The 27,921-nt window shown below is 38.4% G+C and overlaps 5 protein-coding genes across 5 annotated transcripts; 3 read left to right on the top strand and 2 right to left on the bottom strand.

The window, feature by feature from the left end:
- The first annotated feature begins 20 nt into the window (after positions 1-20).
- Positions 21-9,656, top strand: lmx1a (LIM homeobox transcription factor 1, alpha). The gene is made up of 8 exons (XM_055164930.1): positions 21-199; positions 3,734-3,958; positions 4,191-4,353; positions 4,511-4,588; positions 5,301-5,388; positions 5,973-6,146; positions 6,771-6,935; positions 9,578-9,656. The coding sequence occupies exons 1-7, from the start codon at positions 21-23 to the stop codon at positions 6,911-6,913; spliced, it is 1,050 nt and encodes a 349-aa protein (XP_055020905.1). The 3' UTR covers positions 6,914-6,935; positions 9,578-9,656.
- On the bottom strand, positions 8,416-10,869 carry LOC110167770 (L-selectin). Its single transcript, XM_020933147.2, has 6 exons — positions 10,497-10,869; positions 10,312-10,416; positions 9,570-9,764; positions 9,419-9,508; positions 9,328-9,349; positions 8,416-9,228 (listed from the first exon to the last, which is right to left on the bottom strand). Exons 1-6 carry the CDS (start codon positions 10,867-10,869, stop codon positions 9,183-9,185), a joined length of 831 nt encoding a protein of 276 aa, XP_020788806.1. The 3' UTR covers positions 8,416-9,182.
- Positions 10,870-12,311: 1,442 nt separating this feature from the next.
- Positions 12,312-16,574, bottom strand: sele (selectin E). Its single transcript, XM_020933163.2, has 14 exons — positions 16,437-16,574; positions 16,304-16,364; positions 15,834-16,229; positions 15,601-15,705; positions 15,335-15,526; positions 14,875-15,066; positions 14,606-14,779; positions 14,312-14,500; positions 14,001-14,192; positions 13,732-13,905; positions 13,400-13,588; positions 13,138-13,323; positions 12,827-12,959; positions 12,312-12,744 (listed from the first exon to the last, which is right to left on the bottom strand). The coding sequence occupies exons 1-14, from the start codon at positions 16,437-16,439 to the stop codon at positions 12,687-12,689; spliced, it is 2,244 nt and encodes a 747-aa protein (XP_020788822.2). The 5' UTR covers positions 16,440-16,574; the 3' UTR covers positions 12,312-12,686.
- An 862-nt stretch (positions 16,575-17,436) lies between these two features.
- On the top strand, positions 17,437-18,495 carry si:dkey-51e6.1 (uncharacterized protein LOC558617 homolog). The gene is made up of 3 exons (XM_020933228.2): positions 17,437-17,679; positions 17,897-18,021; positions 18,110-18,495. The coding sequence occupies exons 1-3, from the start codon at positions 17,538-17,540 to the stop codon at positions 18,200-18,202; spliced, it is 360 nt and encodes a 119-aa protein (XP_020788887.1). The 5' UTR covers positions 17,437-17,537; the 3' UTR covers positions 18,203-18,495.
- A 2,492-nt stretch (positions 18,496-20,987) lies between these two features.
- On the top strand, positions 20,988-27,828 carry firrm (fignl1 interacting regulator of recombination and mitosis). The gene is made up of 25 exons (XM_020933149.2): positions 20,988-21,554; positions 21,691-21,893; positions 22,411-22,450; positions 22,542-22,630; positions 22,716-22,820; positions 22,894-23,034; positions 23,112-23,274; positions 23,476-23,560; positions 23,630-23,768; positions 24,026-24,115; positions 24,187-24,251; positions 24,317-24,465; positions 24,549-24,678; positions 24,749-24,935; positions 25,276-25,358; positions 25,514-25,565; positions 25,660-25,749; positions 26,002-26,187; positions 26,437-26,553; positions 26,622-26,717; positions 26,779-26,892; positions 26,974-27,078; positions 27,168-27,248; positions 27,317-27,457; positions 27,537-27,828. Exons 2-25 carry the CDS (start codon positions 21,798-21,800, stop codon positions 27,744-27,746), a joined length of 2,754 nt encoding a protein of 917 aa, XP_020788808.2. The 5' UTR covers positions 20,988-21,554; positions 21,691-21,797; the 3' UTR covers positions 27,747-27,828.
- Positions 27,829-27,921: the final 93 nt, after the last annotated feature.

Here is a 27,921-nt window from a genome sequence, read left to right as displayed (position 1 = left end):
TGTTCTCATTATTTGCAGCCATGACAGAGAAGGCAGTGTGTGCAGGCTGTCACAGAGCCATCACAGACCGGTATCTCCTCAGAGTCACCGATGGCCTGTGGCACGAGCGCTGTGTACGGTGCACGGCGTGTGGAGACACACTGACCCACTCCTGCTTCTTACGTGACCGCAAACTCTACTGCAAAAAGGATTACGCACTGTGAGTAGCCTTTGCATTTTATTTGACACATACACAAAACATATTTTTACAAGTTACTATTTAAACACCCAAATACATTTGTTATAGCCTAATTAAAATTCTTCATTCTTACAGTATAAGGAAACAGAATCCATTCATCAACTAGGATTAATTTAAAACGTGGATATTTTACTTTCCAGCACTGCGGTCTAAAATATTTTCAAATTGCATTTGTAAAAATTTTACACAATGGATGTAAACACACACCCTTTTCTCAATGTGCATCACTATTGCAAGTAGGCTTTTTCAGGTTAAGGTCAGAGTTATCATGCTATTATAGTAATTTTGCATTTGCTGTAAGAACCTTTGCAGATTTGACCTTGAAGAAAAATGAGTTTATGGCATAGCTGTATACTTGCACAAGGCAGTAATGTTTTCTTAGCTTTTAGTTCTCAGTAGACTACATACATAGATGACTACTCAGAAATCAACACGCTTTGTTTGGGTAAAGGCAACTTTGGCACAAAGCTCTAATAAAAAAAACAAGGTAACTGGAAGAGAGAGGAGTGACTGAAGAGCATAAATGTGAAAACAGCATTGCTTCATTTATATCCACGCACATCAACAAACTGTATATATAAAAAAAATCTTTGACCACCTTCACACACACCAGGAGAAAGGCACAACTGACACGTTGTCAAAATGTGTTAAAACTTGGAGGCCCATTGGCGTGGCAACTGCAAGCTGGGGACAGCATATGGTCTGATCGAAGAGGTGCCCCCCCTTTATAACTGTGTATGGCCCGGTCCAGTGTTACCTGCTTAATATCTCATCCACTAAACAGGATCACACATAGACTGGCACCAAGACCTAATGTCTAGCAGCTCAAGATCCCGCTCTTGTCTTTCAACAATAATTAAATAATTTAATTAAAAAATGTTAATTAGTGCATTGAGTTATTATCATTGACACTTATGACATAAGTCATACAAGAGTTACTAGAGTTGTTCAAGTAATTTGAATGATCAAATGTACACATAAAATCCAAACAAAGTGGACCCAGCAGGACCTGGTAGAATTATTTTGGGTACACTCATGTGCTGTGGCATCTGGAAAAGCACCCTTGCCTCAGAGTCGAGCAATGGGACGACACTCATTCAACCATGAGATATCTGACCTGACCAATTAGCAAGAGGCAGAGTGCCAAAGTCCTTCCCAGAGGTCTCCACTGTGCCCCTGTCCCACTGGCAGTGCCTAAGCTTCACCACCCAAAAGCACTTTGTTTGCCGCTCAGAAAAATAGAATCTTGTTATTATCATTAAGCAATTATTAATTACAATTGAGACAAATGTGTAAATAATTGAATGGTATAGGATGTACATAAAATAAATACATACTTAAATTACTTATATGTAAATATAAGTAAATTATATTATAAAAATATAATAAATTATGTTAATCAATAAATAGTTCAAGTTAATCAATAAATAACACATTAAATAAAAGATGCCTGGTGCTTTTTTTGTCATTGGTCACCGCATTGAGTCTGTGATCTATGGTTTGGCACAATTTCGAATCAGATGCCCTTTCCGTCACATTGCAATATATGTTTGGGGCTACTTTCTATACTAAGACCAAACATTATCAACAGCTCCACTGTAGACCCCTGGGTGTAAAATCAGTATTATATATTGTATCCGGAGAGGCCCTGGGGTCTGCCTTTGCAGATGCTCTTATGGATGTTTTTTTCCATTCTGGTTTTACTTGGGTTGCCTCTGGTCTGCAGATGTATATTGGACAAAGAGTTCAGTTGAGTGGACATCAGATGTGTCCTCAGATTAGCAGCCCCTGATGGACGTTGCACTTGACCTGCTGATCTCTATCTGATACAGTGTGGAGCTCCGGACCAGGTGAACCTGATCCAGAAACAGGATCTGCCCTGGGTTTGTCCACTCCACCAGCAGCAACCAAAGGTCAGCTCAAGTCAAAATAAAACAACAAAACATCGTGAGCTTGCATTGCACTAGGCCTTACTCTTTGTCATACTTCATCAGGGTCTAAGGCTTGGTCAGTGCAGAGAGAGGCATATTTGCTGACTGTTATTATGCAGTAATTATGTCACTAATTACCGTGTCGAAAGCCAGGGTGACTGAGTGTTCCCGCTCTTCAGACAAAGCCTCTGGGCCAAACATGTAGACGGAAACTTTGAAATATTAAACACTTCAAGCTCCTCCATAATTGTCCAAGATAGTCTTACCCATGCATTAACATGGCTTAAAAGTCCTGTGCCAGAATATAATAACACAAACTAGTGGATGGGAGTATAATGGAAAAGCATTTCTCGAAAACCTGAATGCTTGTGCAACTTTTAATGCAAACACTTTGTAGTCTGTTGTCATTATAGATTACCATCATCTTGAAATAAGTGCTGTATCATGGGAACACTGAAACATTTGGATTATTCCTCTGACACACGCTCATTGAGATCTTGTATTGATGCACCTTCAGTCTCCTTAGGAATTTGCATACTTCAGATGGTATGCTTTCCATATTAAAGCACATACAATTGCTGTGGGCTAGACGGCTTGGATGGGTCAAGAAGCCAGACTGACCCATGGTTTAAGTCTCCCCAGAAACACCACGGCAACGGAAAGAGCTCTGAGCAATGTGTGGATTCAGGATGTAGCTGACCACGACTTTTGAACAACTCAACCTGTGTTTACCAGATTAATCACTGCTATTGAATCTGGTAAACAAACAAACAAAACAAGCATGAAAACATAATAGAGATCTTTCACTTGTAGTTTCGACTGATTTATCATTAAGAGAGATGAATAGCCCTGTCTTGATTAAAATAAGAGGTTGAGTTTAGGTTTATAACAAAAAGAAAACAGAGGAGAAAGTTAAAAATAAATTATTATTAGAAACAGCATGGTGGAAGTGTTTTATCTGAAAATAAACCAGTAGAGGGTCAGTCACTTTTTCATACCTGTGTGTGACTGGTGTTTGACCCAGTCCTTCTGGGAGATAAACTATCTACAATGATGATGCTACATCAGGAGGACAGAACTGAAATGTGGCAGTGCCGGACAGCGGACAATGGTCCCGCTGCTCGGGGGCTGGCTTGGCCTTTGTTCCGCTCTGGTTAAGCAGTCTTAAAGATAATTCTGCGGATAATTCCTGTGAGCGGCATCTGGGTCTGTCCCATCAGGAGAGCTGGTTCCCCCCTCGTCCTGGAGCCATGGCCTGCAGAGTGCCTTTCTCTGCCTCCCCAGGAGCACGCCCCGGACAGGCAGCCGCAGCCACGGCAACAGTCTCTCAGCCTAAACCAGGGCTGTGTTGCCAGGCGCTAAGACGCACACCCGCCACAGCGAGAGTATGCGTCTGAGTGGGAGGATGTGGGGGACACAGGCAGGTTTTCGAGTGACAGACAAACTCTGCAACATTCCTCAAGTAAAGCAGATTTTCTCTGCAGGACCTCTATCATGTGTAAGTGGTGCTTGTCCCTCTGTAAACAAAAGCTGCTGTATTTACTCTGTGGTCCCTGTGTTCCAGGCTGTTTGCGGTACGTTGTGGAGGCTGCTCAGAGCCCCTTTCCTCCTCAGAGCTGGTGATGCACGCAGGCTCCTCAGTGTTTCACCTGCACTGCTTCACTTGCAGCGTGTGCTCCTGCCGCCTGCAGACAGGAGACCACTGTGTGCTCAGAGCGGGACAGCTCATGTGCTCCAGAGACCACTACCACCAGGGCCTGGTCAGCCCCACATCCTCTGACACAAGTATGTATCTCTTTCTGTTTGTTAGTCTACGACATTTAGTTTGAACATAATATTACACAAAGGTAAGGTTTAAGGGCTGTAGAAATGAGTTGATTTATTTATTCAAATAATTCAGTTTAGCATGTTTCTAATTCACATATTTAATGAACAACAACCACATCTATAAATACATTTGTTCTGCCTAAAATTATCTTTTTAGTGAATATTTATTTTCACTTTTCGTACATAGGTAAAAGTGAAGATGAGGAAGATGAAGACGATGAACTTGAAAGAAACCGGACAATCAGATCTGATGACTCTGAGAGCAAACGCCCCAAAAGACCTCGCACCATTTTAACCACTCAGCAGAGGCGCACGTTTAAAGCCTCATTCGAAGTCTCTTCTAAGCCATGTCGGAAGGTAAGAGAATTTGTATGAACTAAATTCATAACATTTGTCATTTAGTTGAATATAAAACAGCACAGTTCACATACTATATACACATGCGCTCTTTTGTTCACCTTAAGTTGTCCTCTATCTCAGTTTTTTATGTCTCCTTCCTGTATTTTAATCCAAGGTAAGAGAGACGTTGGCAGCAGAGACCGGCTTGAGTGTGCGCGTGGTGCAGGTCTGGTTCCAAAACCAAAGAGCCAAAGTAAGAATAAGCAAACACACACACACGCATACATGCACACAATGTCTTTTGTTCAAAAGACAAAATTATCACTATTTATTATCATAATTTATTTATTTTTTCCTCCATTTCAATTTATAACACTAGGCCTATATGAACATTTTAACACAAATGTGCTGTTACTGTATATAGTAAATTTTAATACTAGATAAAAGCAGAACTGGTTATTGGACAGGTCTACATGTAATTAATCTAAGACTGTGTATTTATTTGTTGATTTTTCACTGGATATTTTACAGTAAATCCCACTGCATCTTTCAAATCCCACTCTTTTTATTCAACTGGAAATTCAACCATCCCATTATGATAAACAAACCAATATGTACTTTTAAAGAATTGTATAATTAACATAAAAAAATGTCCTTGTGGTTATTTTGCCAACTATAAACTTACATTCAGCCTTAGATAAGAGGGCTCTTTCTCCACTGTGTCAGTATGCCAGGGTACAAATCAGGCCAGTTATCTGCTCAAACAGGAAACTGATGACATCTGCCTTAGAGATCCCTGGAGATTAAACCCATATTTCCTCACAAAGTGGGCTTGTGTGTGGTTGCTCTTTTTAATACTTTTCATCTGAGTGAACATGCTCCTATGACGAGGCGGGCTGGGTGGCTTGGAGCCCACAGTGGGTTGGTTGGTATGCGCTCTTTAATTTTGGCTCATGTTGTTATAGATGAAGAAACTTGCCAGACGGCAGCAACAGCAACAGGAGCAGCAGCAGCAAAGTCAAGAGCCACATGAACAACCCAAACAGCATACAGGTAATATATTGGTAATAAAACTAATATTAACTTATTAAGTAGTTTATTATTGATTATTACATGGTTGGTATTGACACACATAATTACTATGATGAAGTATTCAAGTGCCCAAGATTACTGCTGATTTTGAAAATAATTATCTCACATTTTGTTCGTTTGTTTTAAGAAAAGCACTGTCACAATACTAAAATTTCAATGTCAATTTTGATACTAAGGAATAAAAAAGGCTTATTACCAATTTTAATAACACAATGTAGTTCTTTTTTAATATTACCCTGGTCTTTTAATTTTTATATTGTTTTGAAACAATTCAAAAAAAGGTTTGGTGTTTTTCACCCAGTATTGATATTTCAAGTGAGTATCTCGTATTTAGGTACTAGTTACAATTTTGATGAGACCCACTAATGGTGATGCCTAATGCAATGCAGTGACAATCCACAATGCGCCATCATATTTTGTCCTGTTTAATATTTTCCTAAAAGTAAGAATTCTGTAGTACTTTCATTCACATGCATTCAATTCAGTTTCACCGAAGTTCATAGACAAAAGGCCTTACCTCCTCTTGTATTTCCACCGCACCACAGTGCCCTCTTGTGGTGGCCTGAGTGAGATAGAGCAGCTGTCCTCCTGCTCCCACATGCAGCAGCAACAGCAGCAGATGGGGCTCACCTCTCTGGAGCAGCCTGACTTCGACTTGGACCCCTTCAGACAGGGACTGACTCCTCCTCAGATGCCTGGGGACCACATGCACCCTTATGGTAAACATTAGTAAAGGTTTTAGGTGTAATTGGCTATTTTTTAACAATGCGGTTTATTTATCTAGCTTAACAGCCTAACAGGAACACACAAAATATATAAGCTGTTTTTAACAAAAAAAAAAAAAAAAAAAATATATATATATATATATATATATATATATATATATATATATATATATATATATATATATATATATATATATATATTTATGCACATAGACCTATAACAGTAATAATGACATCAACTTATTGTTCAAAAAAATGATCAGAACTATACTTTTGGGGTTGTTTTATTTTATTATTATATATATATATTTTTTTAAAGTCTAGTAGAATACAAGATTTGAGCTGCAGATGGTTGAATAAGTAACCTCTATGACTCATTACAGATACTAACTAACAACAGTGTCATTCGTCTATTTATATGTTGTTTGTTTTTTAATGATACTATATACTTAAAGAACTGTTCAGTAGTGCCTTCGTTTATCAAGTAGTTTCAATATAAACATCTTCTGTGATGTTTTCTGTAGCAATATATTGCACTTCAAAATGTGTTGTGACAGGCTTATGTGCACACAGATTTTTCACAAGCAGCTTTTCAACTGTGGTTTCTGTATGTAATAGGTTTTAAAGGCCTGTATGCTGATGTGGACAGTGATCCTGTGTGCCACATGACAGACAGCGACTGCCTTCACCTCAGTGACTCCTCTCTGCTCACTCCCATAGACCGCCTCTACTCAATGCAGGACTCATACTTCACCTCCTGAGACTTTTAGACCAATAATGAAGGTATCAATGGGAATGCAAATGTACCACAAACTGTAACTGAAGTCATTGAATATTGTCCAAGATTATTACTGTGCAACCTCTGCTAAGACAAACGCATGACACTTCAGATCCCTCACTATGTATTTGAATGCTTACGGAGATTATAACAGTAATGTAAATAACTGTTGAGTGAATCTATATTTATTCTCTGTGTGTATGCGGGACAACCTGCCAATGATCAATAAATGACTGTCAACATGCAGTGTGTGAGATGGGACTGGTGGCAGTTGTATAAGATGGGAGAATTTGAGTCAGGACCAGGTCAGCCCTTCCTCAGGACTCATCGCCCCATCTCAGTGACAGTGGGGCAGCTTTTCCTGTCTGTTGGTCAGATCTTCACATGGTAATGTGTGCTATGACAGCAGTGTAGGGTCAGGGGCAGGTAAGTATCACATCCAAGCCGCCATCATCAACGTTCACATTGTGCTCCTCCTGGGCAAAGGCCTTTGCTGCATTTTTCTGTCTCTTCCTCCTTTCAGTTCCTTATAGCAGGGTGAGGGGGACCACCCAGGTTCTGTGCCCAGCTGGAATGTACCAATCCTGGGGTTGAGAACAGGGGTCTTCAGACAAGGCAGCGGCTGAAAGCTGTGTCAGGGAAGAGTGCCCAGGGTGACTGTGAGATATGAAGGCCTACTGTATGGAGTGGCTCCTTGCCCCAGCCGTGAACCCTTTCCTGGACCCATCTCATATTTCCTACTATGAAATCAGAGCGTGCAGCAGGGAGAAGTCAATGGTCAGGAACAATCTAAGTGTCTGTCAGTGTGGTATGTCTGTGCCAGGCAGCTGAGCTCTATGTGTCTTTATCTGCCCCAGCATCTGCATACTCATGTGTTCAGAGCTACTGCATTCTTTGTTGTGAATGCATTTTTGAGTCTATTGTGGATGAATGAATTAAACAGACAATCAGGGACGGACGCCAAGGTGGTCACCTGCAAGGCCTTTTCTCCTTCCTGTGCTCAAGACTGTGCACACTTGGTATGCAAATATGTTGCCAACATCAGAGGGGGGGAGGTCAGAAAAAAACCCATCAAACTGATCATATGAACACAGCAGGCAGCAATAACCTCATTATATTTGTGATACTCACCAGACCACTTTCTGTCAACAGTTTGGTTATTTATTGCACCCTTCATAGGCCAAAACCTTCTGTCTTTTAACCACTTTAATTGGCTTCACGCTGCTGCAGCACCAGAACAGATGCCCAGTTTGTGCTGAAGATTCTGCATTGTTCCTCAAAAGCCCCCTATGTAATATATGTAATACAATATAATGATGTGTCAGTTAAGTAGCCTAATGACCACTTTAATACATTTATAATTCTGAGATTGTGTCACATAATACACACTGCATCATGCATTAGCAATAAGAAAAACTCTGAGCCTCTGCTACTAGAAGCCAATTTTAATAACATATACTAAAGTTATGTTTAGTTATTGTTGCCATTGGACAGTTAAATGCAATCAATATACATTCATTCATTAAACATTAAAATATTTTTCAAATTAGTGTCATAAATAAAAAAAAAACACAAACTGTCTTTTTATAGCTTACAGTTATAGGCTACGTCCAGCAGGGGGCATTCACAAGCTTTACATAAAAGAAAACCTTATTTATGTTGAGTGGAAAGCTGAAGCAGAGCAGACAGAGGCAGAAATCATTCTTTGGCTAAAAATTTAAATAATATATGTTTTGCAAGCACATAAACGCTTATTTTTTTCACCCTTAGATCACAGATGTAGTACTGTCCAGAGCAGAATTTAGACAAACACCATCTGTCATCAGCAGACAATCATACTGTAGCATGAAAACTATACTTTTTGTATATAAACATTACATAATGATGGTCTCATTTTGGATCATAATCCTTACAATTAAAGGAAGCAACAGTAGATGGTCACTCAAAACATGAATGATGTTTTTTTTCCCCGCAGAGAATTTAAAGCGTGTGAAGAAACATGATAACAACCAATAAATCAACATGCACATAGTAGCAGCAGGGTGGTGTCCTCAACAGAAACAAGCTAACCACTTAGAAAACATTGATAAGAACCTAGTGCACTCAGAAATAGTTCACACAGTCAAGTTGAGATATCAGCTTCCACCAGACACTGAACCCAATACAACAGTGAAAAAAATATAATACTGATAAATATGAGGTATCCCATAGCACAGGTAGAAATGCAGGGATTTTAATTAAATGTACATTTTTTATCCTGACAATGCACTGGAGGGGTTTGCTTCCTCAACACCTTGGCTGAAAAATAACAGCAAAATATACAATGTAAAAATGTAACAAGGAAGATGAATTTTGTTTAAGAAATTCTCATTTTGCTTATTCATACATGTTGCCTACCTTATTTGGTTGATTTTCTTTCCTACAAAGAATTATAAAAAGATCAGTATTATATTAACACTGTCTTCAGTTTCATCATCTAAACACCTACTTTTCCTGTGTTGCATCCAGCAAAAACATATGCAGCAGAGGATTGAGATGGCTCCACTCCCAGCTACAGCCAACAACGCCTTCTTATAACCTAAAAAATGCAACACTATAATATTTGTGCATTGTACATCAACATAAACACAGCTTTTTACTTGCACAGGCAGGTCTGGGCCCGCTCCAGAGCCCGTTGGTCTGACAGGTGATGTGTGCGGAGGCGATGGTGAGGAGGCCAAAGGAGCAGGTCACGCGACACGTGGTGTTGAAAGTGTGGTTCGTGGAGGAGCAGCTGAGCACTTCGTTATCAGGATCGGGCACCGGGGGACAGTCCGCAGCTGCAGCCGGTAACACTTGAGCCCAACAGAAGAATACCAGAAGAAATTAAACCAAGACAGACATTGTGGATATGTAGGCGTAATTTAAATATTACAAATTCGGTACTGAGATATCTCAAGTATTATTTTTATTGACCCAATGTCATTCAAAACTACTGTATTTTAGAGCAAAGAAATGGATTCATGCAAAACTAAATATAGGCTACTGAAACAAAAACATTTTTTTAAACTGAAATTACACTTGTGTTTTTTTGTACCTGACTGACTGTAGAACATCTCTGTGTAGTTTAACAAATGTTTAAAAGTATTAATTCGTTTATTTAATCAATTAATTATTTTACCTGAATTATATTTTTCCCATCCTAAACTCTCACTGATGTGTCTGAATATTTTAGGCATGTGTATTTTCTGTTTTCAAGGATAAAAACATACAGTAATCAAAACTTGGCCAAATGAGGATATTCATTAAAACTATTTCCTGAATAGAAATATGATTGTGTTCAAAATTGTATTTACTGTATTTATTAATTTATTTTCCCCAAAATATCTAAATTTATCTCACCTGTTTCACACCTGTCTCCCACAAAACCAGGTTCACAAAGGCAGGTTACTTTGTTGATGGTCTCATGGCATCTTCCTCTGTCACATGTCATGTTTGTACATTCAGCTGTAAAACAAAGTTAAAATCTGTGATAATATGAGGAGGTCTCTCGTAGGTAAAAAAAAATCATTATTATGAGCCCTCACTTTTATAGCATGTGGCATACTTCAGCACACTACACTTCTCGTCGTTCCACTTGCCCCTTTTGCGCCCTCTGCTGGTGTAGATTTCAACGCAAAACTCGGCACTGTGGTCATTGTTGGGTTCATTTTCGTCCCATGATTCACTCCCCATCCAAGTACTGTTATTCCCGATCCACCTCCATGTCTCGTTTGCGTAAGTCCTTGTGATTCCGATCCAGAAGTATGGACTGGAGTTTCTTTGGGGCAGCAGGGAGACTAGATAGTCATTCTCCAACTGATTTTGGATCACAACCATATCTGTAAACTTGGCCTGGCACCACTTTCTGGCCGCAGCCCAGTTCATGGTTACATTGGAGTAGTGGTATGTCCAACCCATGGTGATGCCCACCAAAGAACCTGCTATCAAAGCAAATTCAAATTATTATTTCAAGATGTGAACTGCATAAAACTGATGGGGAGGAAACTGACTCACAGTCTCAAGTCTAAACTGTATTCACAGGACTCTAGAGTCTATATATACTTTTGAGAAATACAGCCTATTTGTACTCTGTAAAAGTCATACAAATGAGTGAATACATTGTTAATATACCTTAATAAAATCTGCCACTTAGCTCCACTTTGTAGTGGTTCTTGAGTTTGGTTTGGGAAGCCTTGGCCAACCAAAATTTACATTTCCCATAGACTGATCTACAGAGGATTTCGGTCTGGATTTACCAGGCAAAGAGAGCATTGCTCCTCAATCTTTCCACTAGAAATCAAAATTGTACCTTTCCTTCAAAAAATGTGCTAACAAGTGTCAATTGCCCATCTAAGATTTCAGGAGACTTGGAAGGCTTACTTACCAAGTACAATGACTGTCCAGTTCATAATGTTGTCAGCTCTGAAATCCCAAGTCCCAAGCTGAAAGAATATGAGAGAAAGTTAAATGTTAGATTATAGTTTTTATCCAAATTTGTCAAAGAATACCTGGAAATTTACCTCACCCAATGAATGTGGCTGATGAAAAACAAGGTTGGCTGGGAGGAAGAGTCTTGTTTGGATTTTTATTGTAACCACAAACCAGATCCAAATGACTTCTCTTTAACCCCATTTGCCAGTTTGGATCACTGATATAATTTATACATATTTATCTTGAAATGTGTAAGATTAATTCATAGTACAAAAAAATAAATAAATAAAAATACAGAACTGTATTCAGACAGTAAGACAACATAAAGTGGTATTTCAGCTCCTTTAAAGTGCTGACACAAGCCCTGCCTGTTAAAATAAACACACTAATCAGTGCTGATCTGTAAAACACATTGACTCTCTCACACTTCTTCCTTATGTGCAGCATATAGGGACAATTGTATAAGTGTCCTGAGAGCTAGAAGAACAGAAGCAAGTGGTGAATTTTTTTTTTTACCCTTTTTGAAGACACTAGAAATTCGCAGTCACTAGTTTTGTCAGTTAGAGGGAGAAGTGGGTAGTAATTAGCTAATTAACTTACTTTTTATTATATAAATTAGATTTCCTAATCACAACACCACATTTACATTTCATTAAATTGGGATAAAACAGGCAAAACGCATAAGAAGATTTTAAAGTTTGTGTTTCTTGTACATTAACTTAGTTTTTAAATATCAGATTGCTTGCCTAATTTTGTCTATTATCACAGCAATTTTCAGTCACAAACTATGTATGTCTATACTTTTTTCACCAAATGTTTCTTACAAATTATTAAAATTTCTAGCTTTAAGTTTGAAAGTTTAGTGTGAAGGTTATGTTGATTGGATTTTTATAGTTTTAAAATAAAATAAGCAAACCTTTATGTGTATTTATTAATATATTTTATTATAAATATATACTTTTTTACATAAATAAATTCACAGTTAACAAATATAATTTTTTGCTGTTAAATAAATGTTATGCACAATTACCATACAGTACAGTTTCACATATATGCACATAGTAATGTAATGTAGAACAATATGCTCCAATATTTTGTGTAGAAAGCCCCTTAGGAGTAATACATACAATATACACACACACACACACACACACACACACACACACACACACACACACACACACACACACACACACACACACACACACACACACACACACATATATATATATATAGACAAACACCAAAGTTTGTCTCAAAGTACTCAAAATGTTGTGCTTTGGGAATATTTCACAGTGAACTTTCTATATGAGGCTGTCAATGCTGTTTTTGTAGTGCTGTGGAGGGACGTCAATGTCAGAGCTGCAGAAACAACAGCAAATGATAATAAAATATGCATATAATATAAATGAAAATACATGAGTTAATTGCTGGCAACTCTCACCTGCTCAAGTCAAACTTAGATGCCCTTTTCCTGAGTTTCTTGAGGATCCACATAGCCAGGGACAGACCGGTCAGTGAAACAGCGCCCCCTGCTGCCACTCCTGAGGCAATGAGAGTCTCCTGAGATGGTGTGGCTATAAATACAAGAGCATTTGAACCATTACAACCATTTGAACAACTGTCTCATCTATTAACATATTATAATAGGCAATAACGAACTTTTTTATAACAAGCAACAATCATAGACTAATTTCAGTAATTACATGAATTGTCACTGACGTTTTATAAGTCATGAAATTAATTCCTAAATACCTTCACACGATGGCATGGTTACATCCCATTGTACATCTTCTGTGCACTGGAGGTTTTCTTCTCCATGAAGCTGAAAGCCAGGTTCACAGCTAAAGCTGCAAGTAGCCCCAGGTGCCAGCTCTGAATTTTTGCTACTGCAAGTCTTTGTAAGGTTTGGCTTCTCCTCAAGCACTGGACAGTACAGTGCTAGAACAGAAAAAAAAAACACTTTAATAATCATGTATTTTAGTTGTATAACAGTGTAAACTCAGTTGAACTATACCTTGGCAGTATGGGACATTTCCACTCCACTCTGCTGATGCAGTGCATGTTACAGCTTCTGTCCCCACCAGATTATATCCTGGCAGACAACTGAAGCTACAGGAGTTTCCATATGCATACTTTGTTTTGGCATCTCCTTCACAGTTCACAACAGCATTTTCCATTACTGAGATTGCAGGACATTGCACAGCTAGAAGATAACAAAAAAAAGCAAATGTATTCACTTCACATAAAGAAGGCCATTTACAGTAGCCTCTACAAAGACTTTAATGAGGGGATTATAATGATTGTTTTATAGAATTTAATGGCAAGAAATAAAATATATATTTTTACCTTCACAGAATGGCATGCTGCTACTCCACTCTGCAGATGAAGTACATGTTATAGTTTTAGGTCCCACCAGAGAGAAGCCTGTCGCACAACTGAAGCTGCATGAACTTCCAAAGGTGATGTTGTCACAGGTGATGATGAGATTACTTTGCTCCGTTAGAGTTGAGCACTGAACAGCTAGATAAATATGAATTCAATGTCAGTTATAGCGAATAGTTAAGAGGATATTTTTCTCAGAAAAATCATTTGAAATGGGGATCTTTAAATGTTACCAGCGCAAGATGGCCCTGATGCATTCCACTGTCCTGTTGGCTCACATAACAAAGTGTGTGTTGGAGACCCAGTGAGTTCATAGCCTTCTTCACAGGTAAACATACACCTGGACTTGTAACTGAAGGGTCCCACAGGATCAGAGCATGTAACTGAGCCCCACTGTGGTTTGGACAGTTGTGGACACTGTATCACTGTAAGGGACAAAATGCATGGTTAGAAAAATGCTTAACAAATAGACTATCAGTAGTACTTTTAATCACCAGTCAAGTAAGAGTACAGTTATCTTAATGTAATCTCAGTTGGACCATACCTTGGCAGTACGGGACATTTCCACTCCACTCTGCTGATGCAGTGCATGTTAGAGCTTCTGTCCCCACCAGATTATATCCTGGCAGACAACTGAAGCTACAGGAGTTTCCATATGCATACTTTGTTTTGGCATCTCCTTCACAGTTCACAACAGCATTTTCCATTACTGAGATTGCAGGACATTGCACAGCTAGAAGATAACAAAAATAGGCAAATGTATTCACTTCACATAAGTAATAATATTAACTCTATATTATACTACAGTGGTGAAAAAAGAAGTACAAAATGTGTTTACCTTCACAGAATGGCATGCTGCTACTCCACTCTGCAGATGAAGTACATGTTATAGTTTTAGGTCCCACCAGAGAGAAGCCTGTCGCACAACTGAAGCTGCATGAACTTCCAAAGGTGATGTTGTCACAGGTGATGATGAGATTACTTTGCTCCGTTAGAGTTGGGCACTGAACAGCTAGATAAATATGAATTCAGTGTCAGTTATAGCGAATAGTTAAGAGGATATTTTTCTCAGAAAAATCATTTGAAATGGGGATCTTTAAATGTTACCAGCGCAAGATGGCCCTGATGCATTCCACTGTCCTGTTGGCTCACATAACAAAGTGTGTGTTGGAGACCCAGTGAGTTCATAGCCTTCTTCACAGGTAAACATACACGTGGACTGGTAACTGAAGGGTCCCACAGGATGTAAGCATGTCACCAAGCCCCACTGTGGATTGGACAGCTCTGGACACTGTATCACTGTAAGGGACAAAATACATGTGTAGAAAGATGTAGAAGTAAGAGTACAATTAATTACCCCTAAAATTATGGTTTACTTATCTTAATTGTAAGTAAAATTTTGAGATGTCGATCATTTGTAAATCATTTATATCAGTGGCTCAGTATAGATACTAAACTGTGTGTTCTACCTACTTGGCCTAAGAGATATATTTTTACCTTCTACTCCTAATATTATTGCATTATTATTACTAATGTTATGACTATACAAAATTGTATTTGAACTTACATTCACAAGTTGGTGGTTGATCCGACCATGTTTCTTTAGCAGTGCATTGAAGAGGTCTTTGCATACTCAGCTGATATCCTTCCTTACAGGAATACTGGCACTCAGAATCATAAGCAAAGTCCCCATACTTGTGAGTGCAGTTAACTCTGCCATTGTCCGGCACTGTCACCTCATCTTTGTTACAATAATACACTGCCAACAAAGACAAAAAAGACTTAATATCGAAGAATGAAAAAGGCAAATTAAATACAACTCAAGTTTCTTACCATGCTGACACTTTTCTCCATAAAAACCCTCATTGCATTCACACTTGTGGCTGTTTATGGTTTCCACACATTCCCCATATAAGCAGGAATCATTTTTGCAGGCAGCTGGTTAACAAAAAAAAAAAAAATTGATGTATTGGCTTTAAAATTAAATTACTTTCTCATGGATTTCTAAAGTTAATGTGTATTTCTTTTTTATTAATTTATAAAAGGTTAAAAATATAACATCTTACCTGAGTAGCACAGGGCAGTCTTGAATTTCCCACATCTTTCATCATTCCACTTGCCCTCCTCACGCTCTCTCTTGATGTACATCTCCACACAGTCCTCACTCTGTGAATTTTTGTTGCCGTTATTGGGTTCCCTTGATGCCCAGTTTTTTGCTTCTTCTGTCAAAGGCTTGTTGGTTCCTACCCAGGTCCACACACCGTTGATTTTGCGAATGCCAATCCAGTAGTAAGTGGGTTTTCTGGGCAGCCGGTTGTTGAGGTATGTTATCTCATCTTGGTTCTGGATGGCAACCATGTCTGTGTAATGCTTCTGGCACCAGGCTCTTGCATCTTGCCAGTTCATTGTTGTTTCTGAATAGTGGTAAGACCAGCAGTTGATGCTTGTCCAAAACAACATTGCTAAAAATGAAAAAGAGATTTGTTGGCAACACAATGAATGAATGAAAAAAGATAAATATTTAGAGAGATCATACCTGAGTAAAGGCAGAACAAACTGATCCTGCCTGAAGAAGTTTGAACTGATCCGGTGTTCATCTGATAAAAAGTAATATGTATTATAAGCCACAGACTATGAAAAATATAACTTATTTATTGCACTACTCTTACCATTTTGCTGTGTGTAAAATCCAGTGGATGATTCTTCTATCTCAAACGTGTGGTGGTCTTTGCAGCACAAGGCAGTAAGTAGCATCTGAATCTACGCAGACCTTGTTACTGCTTTTATACTTTACACTAGTGAGTTTCACTTTTCCGGGAAGTAACATCACGACTAGGATTTTCAGTGGAAATCCCCCACACCCCCACCCATGTGAGGTCCCGGAAATGTTCTTCATTCTTGACATCAACTTAATATATAATTACTTGTTGGATTAACTATATTTAATGTAAATATTCAGTCTTTGTTATATCTTTTCCTTTGTGTGTTTGCAAATTATATGTTTTCTCATCATTAGTCATGTTTGGCCAAAAGCATCAGGATTACAGCCTATAAATACCTGGAAACTTCAACCTCAGGAGAACATAGATATATAAATGCAAAATGGCAGCATTCTGTGAACTAAAATCTTGACATCCAGTTATGTTCTTTTGTTTTCAGTGGCACAGGCAGGAAACATGGTCCTGGAGCAGAGGTGCCTTTGACATCCTTCCTTTTTTATTTAAAAGAAGTGAAGTTCATCACCTTTTCAACTCAACAACTCGTGAAAAAACTGAACGCCATAACAGGTACAAAGAAGAAGAAAACAAGAAGGTCAACAAGGTCTTTTTTGTTTTGTAACAAGAATTGTAGCTCACGATAAAATGTTTTGCCTAAAATTTGTGCAAACATTTTACTTTGATCCTAAAACTGTCAAACTTCTAAAAGTAGACCTATTAATATTAACTTTAAATTGCAGTCCCCCTTTCATGAACCAAACCATAATGTAGATTATATGATAGGGGAACAGCAGGGAGGTTTTTCTGGGCATAAATAAAATCTTAAAAACATGAATGAAGCCTCACTTGCCTCATGTTACGTTTGAACTTCTTGTTTGTTGTCAGTAGGAGGCGCCTGCTAATCTCTTGCCACAACTCCGTAAAAAAACTGACGGGTGTCCCTTTAAGAAAAGACCGTCAGACCGTAGAAGGTTTGAGTCGTCGGTTTGTGCGCAGTTGGCCCACTTCGCTCTTGACGAAAAATTTGTCCTGGGTTTGGAAAAGCAGATTATAATGGCAGACATTCTGGCTAAAGTCCCCGATGTAGAGATTGATCCAGAGGGAACATTCAAATACATATTATTAAGAATCAGTGTCAAAGACGGCGATGCATTTAAGCACATAGTTCGGGGCACGAAAAGTGCAGAGTACCACAGTAAGTTTGTCCATTTGTACAGGTGTATGCTCAATTATCATTCAGTATAGCAATTACGTAAGTCTTTTTTGGATAGGCGTGTGCATTTTGGAGTTACTAGTCACAGCTGCCAGATATAAAAGACAAAAAATATCATAGCCTAATGCCAACACACTAATGTCAACAACACAGAAAATTTTCATTTTTTGCAATTTAATGATATTCATATATTTTTCAGATCACATCTTTGAGAAAGTAAGTCCAACCATGGAGGCCCTGGGTCTGGAGTGTAAATGTCTTGGAGGAGGGAAAATCGAGCACAACAGATCTGACAAAAAAATTAGAGTCTTTGGTGAATCAACTGTATGTTTATTACCCTACAATTATAACTGTTATACATATTTGCCTATGCCACTTCAAAGTCTCATTTTTTTGTTTGTTTTTTGTTTAGGCTTTTGGCAAAGCTGACCATGCAGAGTCTGCAGAGAAGCTTAAGAGTGCCTTTACTGGCTATGAGGTCACTTGGTCTGATGACAAAAAATAAAAACTCCAACTTTTGTCTGCGGAAGCCTTTGGCTCAGCATCAATCCTATTGCATTATTATAGATTTAGTCCGCCTGTAAACCTGTATTGTGTTTGATATATTTGGAAATGTGCCAGGCGTAAAGTCCATCCCGGAAGGCGTGAGTTTGTTGGAACCACTTGCACATCCTGAAAGGAAAGTTGTATTAGAATGTGATAAGCAAATGGGTGGTTCACATCACTTTCGTTTCTGACTTGGATCTGCTGTTTTCAGGAAAGTAAAATGTGTTAATAAACCAGCAGGTATTAAAATAATTGGCCTTATTGTTCATTCTATGTACAAAATTTTGTTTTAAACTGCATTATATATGGGTATAGTTGCAGTGAACATTCTGTTAAGTGCTGGAGTACTTCCTGCTCTTCTATAGACCAAATTTGGTTTCCATCCTGGCTCAACTATCTCACCTCTGCATGTGTGGATGCGGTTTGACTGCAGAATGTCACCTCATGGCCTCACTGAAACAAACAATGAAATCTTCCTTTTAAATCCTGCTGCAAATGTGGAGCCAGTTTCCTCTCCACTGATAACCTCTTTTCTTCACAGACTGGGGTCAGCTCAGCAGGGAAAAGGGATAGTCATACTTCTGGAAAGGGCTTGATTTTGTTGGTAAAAATAGCTTTCTCACGCAGAAAGAGATCATTTTACTAATATACTGGGGGTCACTAGGTTTCCTCCAATTTTAATTAATTCTTACACAATCATCCACACAAAAATGGATAAAGCTTTACAAAACGGCATACAACTTGGATTGAAACAAAGTATAGAAACTGTCAGTCTATGCCCATATCAACACAGTGCATTGCATTTGTAATTCTCAGATTTAATTAAATGAAAACATTTTAAACCTGATTATTTATATTACGGACATTACATACCTGCACATGACAAAAGAACCAAGTAGGGGACCAATAATATTTTTCCTGCCCTCATCAGTTAAACTGTAGGTTAGTATTAGTTGTATTATTTGTAACCGACTTATTTGTTAACCAACCCCATCAGAGATCCATATATGCACTTCACTTCTGAACACAATAAAGCATGATGGCCTTTCCTTAAGCAGTGGCAGCTCACACCTCAGTTGTTGGGAAACAATACAGCTACACGAGTGCGGGAGTTTACAGCAACTGTACAGATCTTATCAACAAACAATAGCATTCCAGAAGCAGTCTCAAATGAGCGGCCCAAAGGAAAATCATTGAGACTCTGATTGGAAAGGCTGGAGAGAGTGTAACTTAGAGTATTTTTGATTATTCTAATTTGAGTGTTGCAAATCAAAACAAAAACTGAATACACAGACAGTAAATATGATCTTTGGTGATACTTGCTGTGAAAAGTTTGAGACCTGTTGGTTTATGGTAAATGAACATGATCCCCTTTCCTACATTGGGCTCTGGGTAACCATGGTATACAGTCCCTGACAAAAGTCTTGTCGCTTATCCATTTTGTAGAAACAAAAGCTTATAACCTGACTTTAAATTAATCGATGGGTTTTAGAAATGTCTCATATGAAAGCTAAAACCCTCTCAAATTATGCTCAATTTACAAGATACAAGATATTAAATATGGATCTCACAGCACCACTACTTAATTCACTGACGTTATGTAACATATTTTTGTATTTGAAGTAAATTATTTGTTCAATTTTCTGTAGGTGACAAGACTTTTGTCTTGCCAAAATCTGACCTTTCTGTGTTCATCAAATGATCAATCTTTCTTCAGTGAAGCAAATTTGTTTTAGTATATTGAGCATAATTTGGGAGGGTTTTAGCTTTCATATGAGACATTTCTAAAACCAATTGATTAATTTAAAGTCAGGTTATAAGCTTTTGTTTCTACAAAATGGATAAGCGTCAAGACTTTTGTCAGGGACTGTACGCTTCCTTCCCCCCATAATGCAACTAACCCAAAGGTTGGCAGATCATTTCTTGCACCAACTAATGCTGATGGTGTGTCCATGGGCAAGACACTTCACCTGGCTTACCTCCAGCATGTTTGTAAGCCTGCTTTATGAATATGGTGAATGAACGAACAGAACCAAGTGGTAATGAGCATGCATGTGTCTCAAGTTTGATTAAAAATAATAATTAATATATTTATTAGATTTGTTAACCATTATTAACCAACTGTAACCATACTCTGTGTTTACAATGATGGTGATTATAGAGAGAAAGAGAGAGAGAAAAAGAAACATAGTGTTCTTTAGTGTTTTGAAAGACAATAAATAGATACATTGTTATCAGCCAGGTCTTCATAAATGTAAAGGGAATATATTACACCAAATTGACTCTTGTACACTTTTAGTCAAAAACATACCTGGGGTTGTGTTTTGTTTCATTCACATCAGTGGATCACTTTCTGTATTACCGCATGAGATCAGAAGGTGGAACAGTGTCCTCCATTTGAGAGAAGAACTCTGTAAATATGCAGGATTGAGCGTTAAACGTATGTGAATGAAACATAAAGACAACTCCGGGTATTTTTTTAAAGACGGAAACAACATTAGAATAGTCTAAACACTAGAATAGTGTAAACAGATCAGAAAACAGCGTAATATGGGCCCTTTAATTTGTTCGCCACAACGGTCTACTTCATAGAACTATAATAAAATCTGGAGAGTGAACCCAAGATGGTGTCGTATTGTTGTCAGCGGTGTGTGTTCACTGGCGCATGGGCCAAAAAGTACTTTCTCTTCTACATTTACTTTCTCAATACGGGCTAGCTCCTCCCACCCGTGTGACGTCTGTAACGTGCGCAGCGGAGCCGGCTCAGGCTCAGACCGGAGCTAGGCTAAGTCTTAAAAAGTTAACTTTTAGGTGCTTTGAGGATTTAGGAATTTTAAAAAGTTTATGCTGTGAAAATAGAAAATAATCCCTACAAAATCCGACGTTTGTGAAAGTTGTCTATGTCCTGTCAGCCCAACACGGGCAGTTTGAATTCCTCCAAACATGCACTGCGCCCTATGGGAGAATTATTTCTGGGCCCACGCTCCCGGGATTTGCGGTAACAACAGAGCGGCGACAAGTCGGTCAGAGGGGGAATGCCCATTATAGATCCATGGGAATGCCTAATCCAGTTTTTAGTATGGTCTACTTACAAGAGCTCTGAATGGTTGGCTGTAGCCAATCAGCAAAGAGCTTTGGATTCTCCGTCACATCCGACCAAAACAACCGCGCGCACTGTGGTCTTCCTTTTTCCTTTTCCTACACTGAAAACGGCTTTGTGTTTCTTAAAGTTAATATTATTGCATTGACGGATACAAACAGCTCATCATACACATAGATCTGAAAACTCCCTTTTAATTACAGAGTTTATGGTAAGAAATCTAACAAGATAACGAACTACAATGCTGTCAAGCTAAATTCTTTGTAAATGTAATGCCAACTCTTATCCACAACATAGCATGTTCCGTTTTAACGATGACTTATTTTATTTCCGGAACAACATTGAAGACTGACGAGTGTCGAGTGATTATCTTCAGATAGCAGTGAGTCACTCGGTGTTTAAACATATCGTCCGGATGACTGCAGTCTGATGTGTCCCAGAGGAGGCTACTGTCATGTCCCAGACCAACTCCTCTCTCCTAGACGAGGTGGTGCAGTGGAGCCCGGAAACGTGCCGCCAGGAGCTTAAGTCTGTCCTCCCCAAGCTCACCATATCCTTTTTGTTAATGGGAATAACTGGCACCATTAAGTGACTTTCCCTAGTGTTAGTCAGTGCTTTAGAACAGGGTGTTCAAACGTTTTTCACCAAGGTTCTTAAATTGAAACTTACACGAAGCGAAGGGTCACGGACAGAAATGAATTCTTAAAAAATATGCGTTTGAAGCAGGTTTGACTGAGTACCACAGCTTTAACAAAGTTTGAAACATTTATGTTAAGACTGTGTAGACTGACAAGAAAATTCAGTTATTTAAGTTGAGAAAGCAGAATCCACAAAAGATATCAGTAATAGAGAATACTTTAGGTCATTTGGGTCAGTAGTCATAGTTTGAACACGTCTGCTTTCCAACAATTACATAATAGCTTTGCCATGCATAATGATATTGCTCAGAAAAATATTGTCCATCTACAATTAAATGTATTTACATGCTTGTAGTGATTTGATATATACTGAATGTATATTAAAATCAAACTTTACATACATTATGCATTTACCCTAACTGGTTGTACTCCTTGCACTACAAATCAGAAAGCTGGGATGATCATATACGTAAGTTACATGCACAGATAATGTGTTCACTGAAACACTGAACAGCTGGTTTGTGATACTTCATATTTGACTGTTTATTTGCATTTGCCAGGTATTTTGAAGATAATCACAGATAAGTTCCTGCCTCACATTGGTTTGTCCGAGCTGGAAGATGAGTGCTTCTCGAAGGTCCTTCCGAAGGTACTGCACCTTCACTTATATTATCTGAGCATAATCATATTTCAGTTTTTTTAAATGCTCTCTGTGGTTCCTGGGACATATACAGGCTGTCACAGTGTTTGGCAGCATGTTGAAAGAGATTTTAGACCAGGTCGGCGGGTTGTCCAGCCAAAACACAGAACTGTGTGCTTTTCTCAGAAGAATACTAGAGGTACCATAATAAACACACTCTTCTTGCTTTTCACATTCAGATGATAACTTACCTGTCTTAATTTTGTTTTTAGTCAGTGATGCAGATAATTGATTCCCTGTCAGCTTGTGTGCGGCATGTGGGGTCGTTTGATAACACTCCATATTTAGATATGATTCGTTCTTTGCCAACTTGTGTCCTGAAAATTCTTAATTACACATTTCAGCATTGTAAGGTCAGTTTGTTTTTCTTATGCTTTCATATTTTATGCACTTCAATACTCAGGTTATTCATTTTTGTTTACGTTTGTAGGACAGTGAGGTGATTTACTGTGGCCGCCTGTCCCTAGTGGCCGATCTTCTGCAGGCCTTGTTTAAAGCAGCTTATTCCCTGCAGAAGGGCTTGTTGGAGGTTTTGGACCGTGTCCCTTTGGACAGCACTGCCTCAGATGAAGAGGTCTCTGACTTTGTTACTGGTGTGTACTGGACTTATTGTTTGGTTTTGCGTGCATAGATGTTACACTGTTAGATTTATATAGTGTATATCGCAAAGTCAATACCTAATTCCGGTAGAATACATGTTTGCTATAACAAGTGTAACATTTACATAACATAACATTTATAGCACTTTGTAAATTGTAATAAAGAAATACTAATTATTGTTTTTATGTTTGAAGTCATCCACAATCTGCTGGATATTTGCTCAGTCATATCCAACCTGGACATAGCACTTCATGCTAACACATGGAAATTTCTTATCAAGTGAGTGTGTTACTGTAAATGACCTTGTTTTGTAATACTTGTATAACTGTAGTGCCAATATGATTGCAGACACAGCCTAAAGTACCACTCACTGTTGGCGGAACATCTGCATCATAATGACATCAGCACTGCCCTGTGTGATAACCTGTTATCATCTTTTCAAAATTGTCTGGAGATGGCTGAACAGATAAAATATTCTAGTTTACAGGTATAACCCCAGTGTAACACAATTTTAACCTCTACTTAAGTACTCAGCTTTCTTTTGGGTCTCAAAAGTAGAAAGACATATAGGGTTGTTATGGCATCTGTAAAACAGTTGTAATCAGCAGAATTATGTTTTTGTATTTGTGCTATTTCAGTAGTTGACTTTACGGCACACGGGTGCCTGCCCTTTGCCTTCAGAATATGTGAGGTCAGAGGTGAATGTTGTTGCCATTGTTACAATTCTCATTTGTTCTTTCGAAGGAGACAGCACAAACCGCTGAACAAAAGTTGTTTCAGAAATCTGCAAAGATGTGCAAATTCTTTGGGAACACATTAGTTCATTACATAAAGGTAATAAAAACAAAACATGTCACGCTGGGTAGTATTAGCATTTCAATAATAATAATTGTCTTGGTTTTCAGGAGTTTGGCTCTTTTATGACAAAATATTGTCACCGCTTTTATCAACTCTACCTCAAAATTTTAAGGTATGTATTATGTTTGTTGAGAACAAAGAACCATACGTTCATTACATATTTATTTTGTTCAACAGTAAGTTCCCTCCAAACCTGAGCTCCCCTCTGCTGCCTCCTGGTTTGTTTGAGGAGCTGAATGTTGCTGCCCGGATCCCACTGGATGCACTGTTGTTCCAGCTGCTGCCATTACAGGCTTTTGCTGAAGCTGCTCTGCACCCAAATTCAAGTACATTTTAAAAGACAGTTCTCGTATTTGTAATTTCTCATGAAATTATTGTGATTTTAAATGTGTAATTTTTACTTGTTTAGAACTAGTTCCTGAGCATGAGCTGTCTCAGTGCCTTTTGTTGGTAAGTGTCATGGATCAACTGGGTTCGCAACCAGAGGATGTGCAGCAGCTGTGGTACACTGGAAGACTCTTCTCAGAGGAGACACAAAGGTGACTGTTAATACTGTCTCTTAATTCAAACACAAAGCACAGATTAAATATCCAGTATTAATATTTTCAGGCTTCCTCTGTATGAAGCTGTGGTTAGTAGCTTCCGGAGGTGCTACACAGAGGGCAGGTACCCGGTGTGGTTGCCAGGTGTAATGATGAACGGTCAGGCTCAGGCTCTGATCACACTTCACCAACATGTTTGTGTTCATCTCTGTGCAAGCGTGGCTACACTTCCACCTGCTTACTTTCCATTGCTGGTTAGTTGAAATTCAATTACTGCTGTAATGATTACTAATTTTAGATTGTTCTCTTTTGCAAAAAAACTTTAGAAAACTACTAATCACTAACTGCCTTCATTATCATAGTAGTAAACTTAATTACATTTGATACGTGAGAATTAAAAGCAGAAAATACCATATCATAGTACAAACATTCTAAAAGCCAGAATGTGCAGGATTTCCACCTATTGAGGCAAAGTTGTTCTTTCACTTCTAATTTTCTTTGCCTCTGTTGCCACTATTTATTCTGGCACACTGATTAGTTTCTGCCAGTCGATCCATGGGATAAGTTTCCCTTCTTTTTTTCCTTTCTTTTCAGGAGCAGTGTTTAGTCCGTTCTGTTTTACAGCCTGACACTCACACTGCCTTGTTGGCAATAGACACTTGGTGTTTCACAGTACGGTATGGCTTTTACCATTCTATACACATCAACTATATTTATTTCCTCTATCATATCCCATGTTTCTGTCACTCTCTGCCTTTTGTCATTCAGCGGTTTCAAACATTTTAAAAGTTCTGAAGATATTATTGGGAATTAACAGTGTCCATCTCTGCAGGTATGGGACAGCAGAACTGTGTCTGCATCATGCCCTCCTCATTGCTCAGTTGGTAGGTACTCGGTAGTAGTGACTGTTGAAAATGTGCAATCTTCTAGTTTGTTGTATTTATCATACTGTATTCTGCATTCTTCTTTTTCTTTCAGGTGAAAAGTGGCCCCACTGCATCCTACCAATGTTCCCACCTGGGTCTGTTACTGAGGAGAATGACTTTCCTCATGACACCAAATCATCAGGTTTTGAATAAAAAAAAAACAAACAGACAAATGACAAAACAAATATTTTATTCTTACAAAGGTCTTTTAGGGCTTCCGTTCCTATTTATATCACATCTAGCTTGTTCAGGATAAAAGCTCAACCAGAGCTTTGCAATGGTAGATAACATAACCCCCTGCTTGATATTTATCTCCACCTCCCTTAAAGTTATAAAGGCTGTATACCTACCTAGTTAGAGATTTATGCCCTTTCTCTTGTGTTTTGCCTCCTAGATAAAGTTTGTGGAGCAGTTCCCACCATCAGTGATGGAGAATCTGGCTGTGTGGAATCATGTTCTCCTGAAAGCCTTTTCTCAAGAAACACGGTGCATAATTGAGTCTGGCATTGTCGAACTTGCTCAAAAGAGTTTGAGTGACTGGCAAAAAGATGACTATAAACTAAGACATGTTAGCAAAATGGTAAGAAAAAACACACTTGCACATAGTTTGGGTGCTCGTGTCTGTTTCACTTTTGTTATCCATTGTCAACAACTTGTCCTTGACCTTGTGGGTCTGGGAGCCCAGTTTTCGTTCCAACTACAGATAATAATTACGTATTAAAAAATCTATTTCCTTTGGGTGTGGAACTAAGAAAAAAGTCTGAAGGTTAATGAGGACATGATTTCATAAATATATTTAGTATAGTATAATAGTATATTTTCTTTGCAGAACCTTGTACTGTTAGTCCTCCTAGTGGTGGCTAGAGGGCAGATGATAGAAGAGCAATACAGAGAAAGTATGGTAAAGGTGATCACCCAGATTTGGTTACGAATGAATCCAGACCAGGTGAGATGCATTTTTACACAGAAGCTAATGAAGAACATAGTTCATGTGATATATACATTCTCTACCAGATAAAATCACATACAGTGCTCCAATATACTCTGGAGCTCCTCCTGTTAATGTCTGCAATTCTGGCAAAGAACCTGGAGTCTCAAGTCATTTGTCAGGTATTTACATCATTTGAAAAAACATCTATTGTGAACGTACCACTAACTAGTAGCTTTTCAGGCTCTGTTGTGTGTGGAGGCTGTGGTGTCTCTGAAGTCTGTGGATGAACTGCTTCTGGCCACTCTGGAGTTTCTGTCCTCAATGGGAAAGATATTTGTCCCACCTGATTTTCAAGTACTTTATGAATGTTTCATTATTTTTTTTAAATAATTACAACATGCTGTTGATAAAACACATAACTTCTTCATCCCATAGAGCCAAATTCTGCCGAGATTAAGCAGCCTTTTTAGGGTGCTTCTCACAAGTTCGCCATGGTTAGTACAGCACCATGCGTTAGAGGCATTTTCTCAGTTTGCAGAGGTAATCACTATTCATTTGTTAGGTAGTTCTAGCAAATATCAATAAACTGAATTTTAAATTAAAGTATGAAATGCCTGCTGTTTCTTCAGAGCACAAATCATGAAGAGGTGATTTCTCAGAGTCTGTCTGAAGAGGAGACAAAGGCAATGGTGGTCAACTATCTGAGTAAGGTAAGATTGCCATGACAGATTACTACAAGAATGGTACAATATTATATTCACTAATTGTGTTGTTTTAGGCTGTTAGAGAACAAGAAGGACCAACAAGACTCGAAAGACTTAAAATGGAGACTATGGTGATAGACCAGTTCAATGAGAAGCTTGAGAGTGGTGACTATGGGTCAATGAACCTTTTAGTGGAAACCAGTGCTGAAGCTGAGGTAAGCAAGTACTATACTATACTACTAAAAATATAAATAAAATATGCATGCACTCTTTAAATTGTTACTTTGTCTCCAGCCATATCCAAAAAGGCCTCGTCAGGAGACCAGTGAAGAAGATGACTATAGCAGACACCTCCAAACCGCTGAGTGTGCTCTTAAAGCTCTACAGCGCCTCCTACAGGCCAAAAGTAACACCCACACCACACCTCAGTGGTTGGAGTCTAGACTCAGAGAATTACAGAAGCTTATTTCTGACATCAGTCAAACTAATCACACTACAGAGTAGAATTTCCTATTATATTGGTGTTCACATGTTCTTTTGTCTTTAAGGATGTATAATGGTTTAATAAACATTTTTTATTCTAAAACATGTCTATGGCTCTGTTAAGTTTAGAAGCACAAAATGAATTGCATCAAAGCTCCTTTTCAATGCATTGTCTATTAATAACTTGCTGTAACAA

This window comes from Boleophthalmus pectinirostris, unplaced genomic scaffold (genome assembly GCF_026225935.1).
Source record: "Boleophthalmus pectinirostris isolate CB_2022bp ecotype Guang Dong unplaced genomic scaffold, ASM2622593v1 HiC_scaffold_7, whole genome shotgun sequence".
NCBI classification, from domain to species: domain Eukaryota; kingdom Metazoa; phylum Chordata; class Actinopteri; order Gobiiformes; family Gobiidae; genus Boleophthalmus; species Boleophthalmus pectinirostris.
The sequence above is the reverse complement of the archived record's forward strand: the minus strand, read 5'-3'. Positions and strand labels throughout refer to the sequence as shown.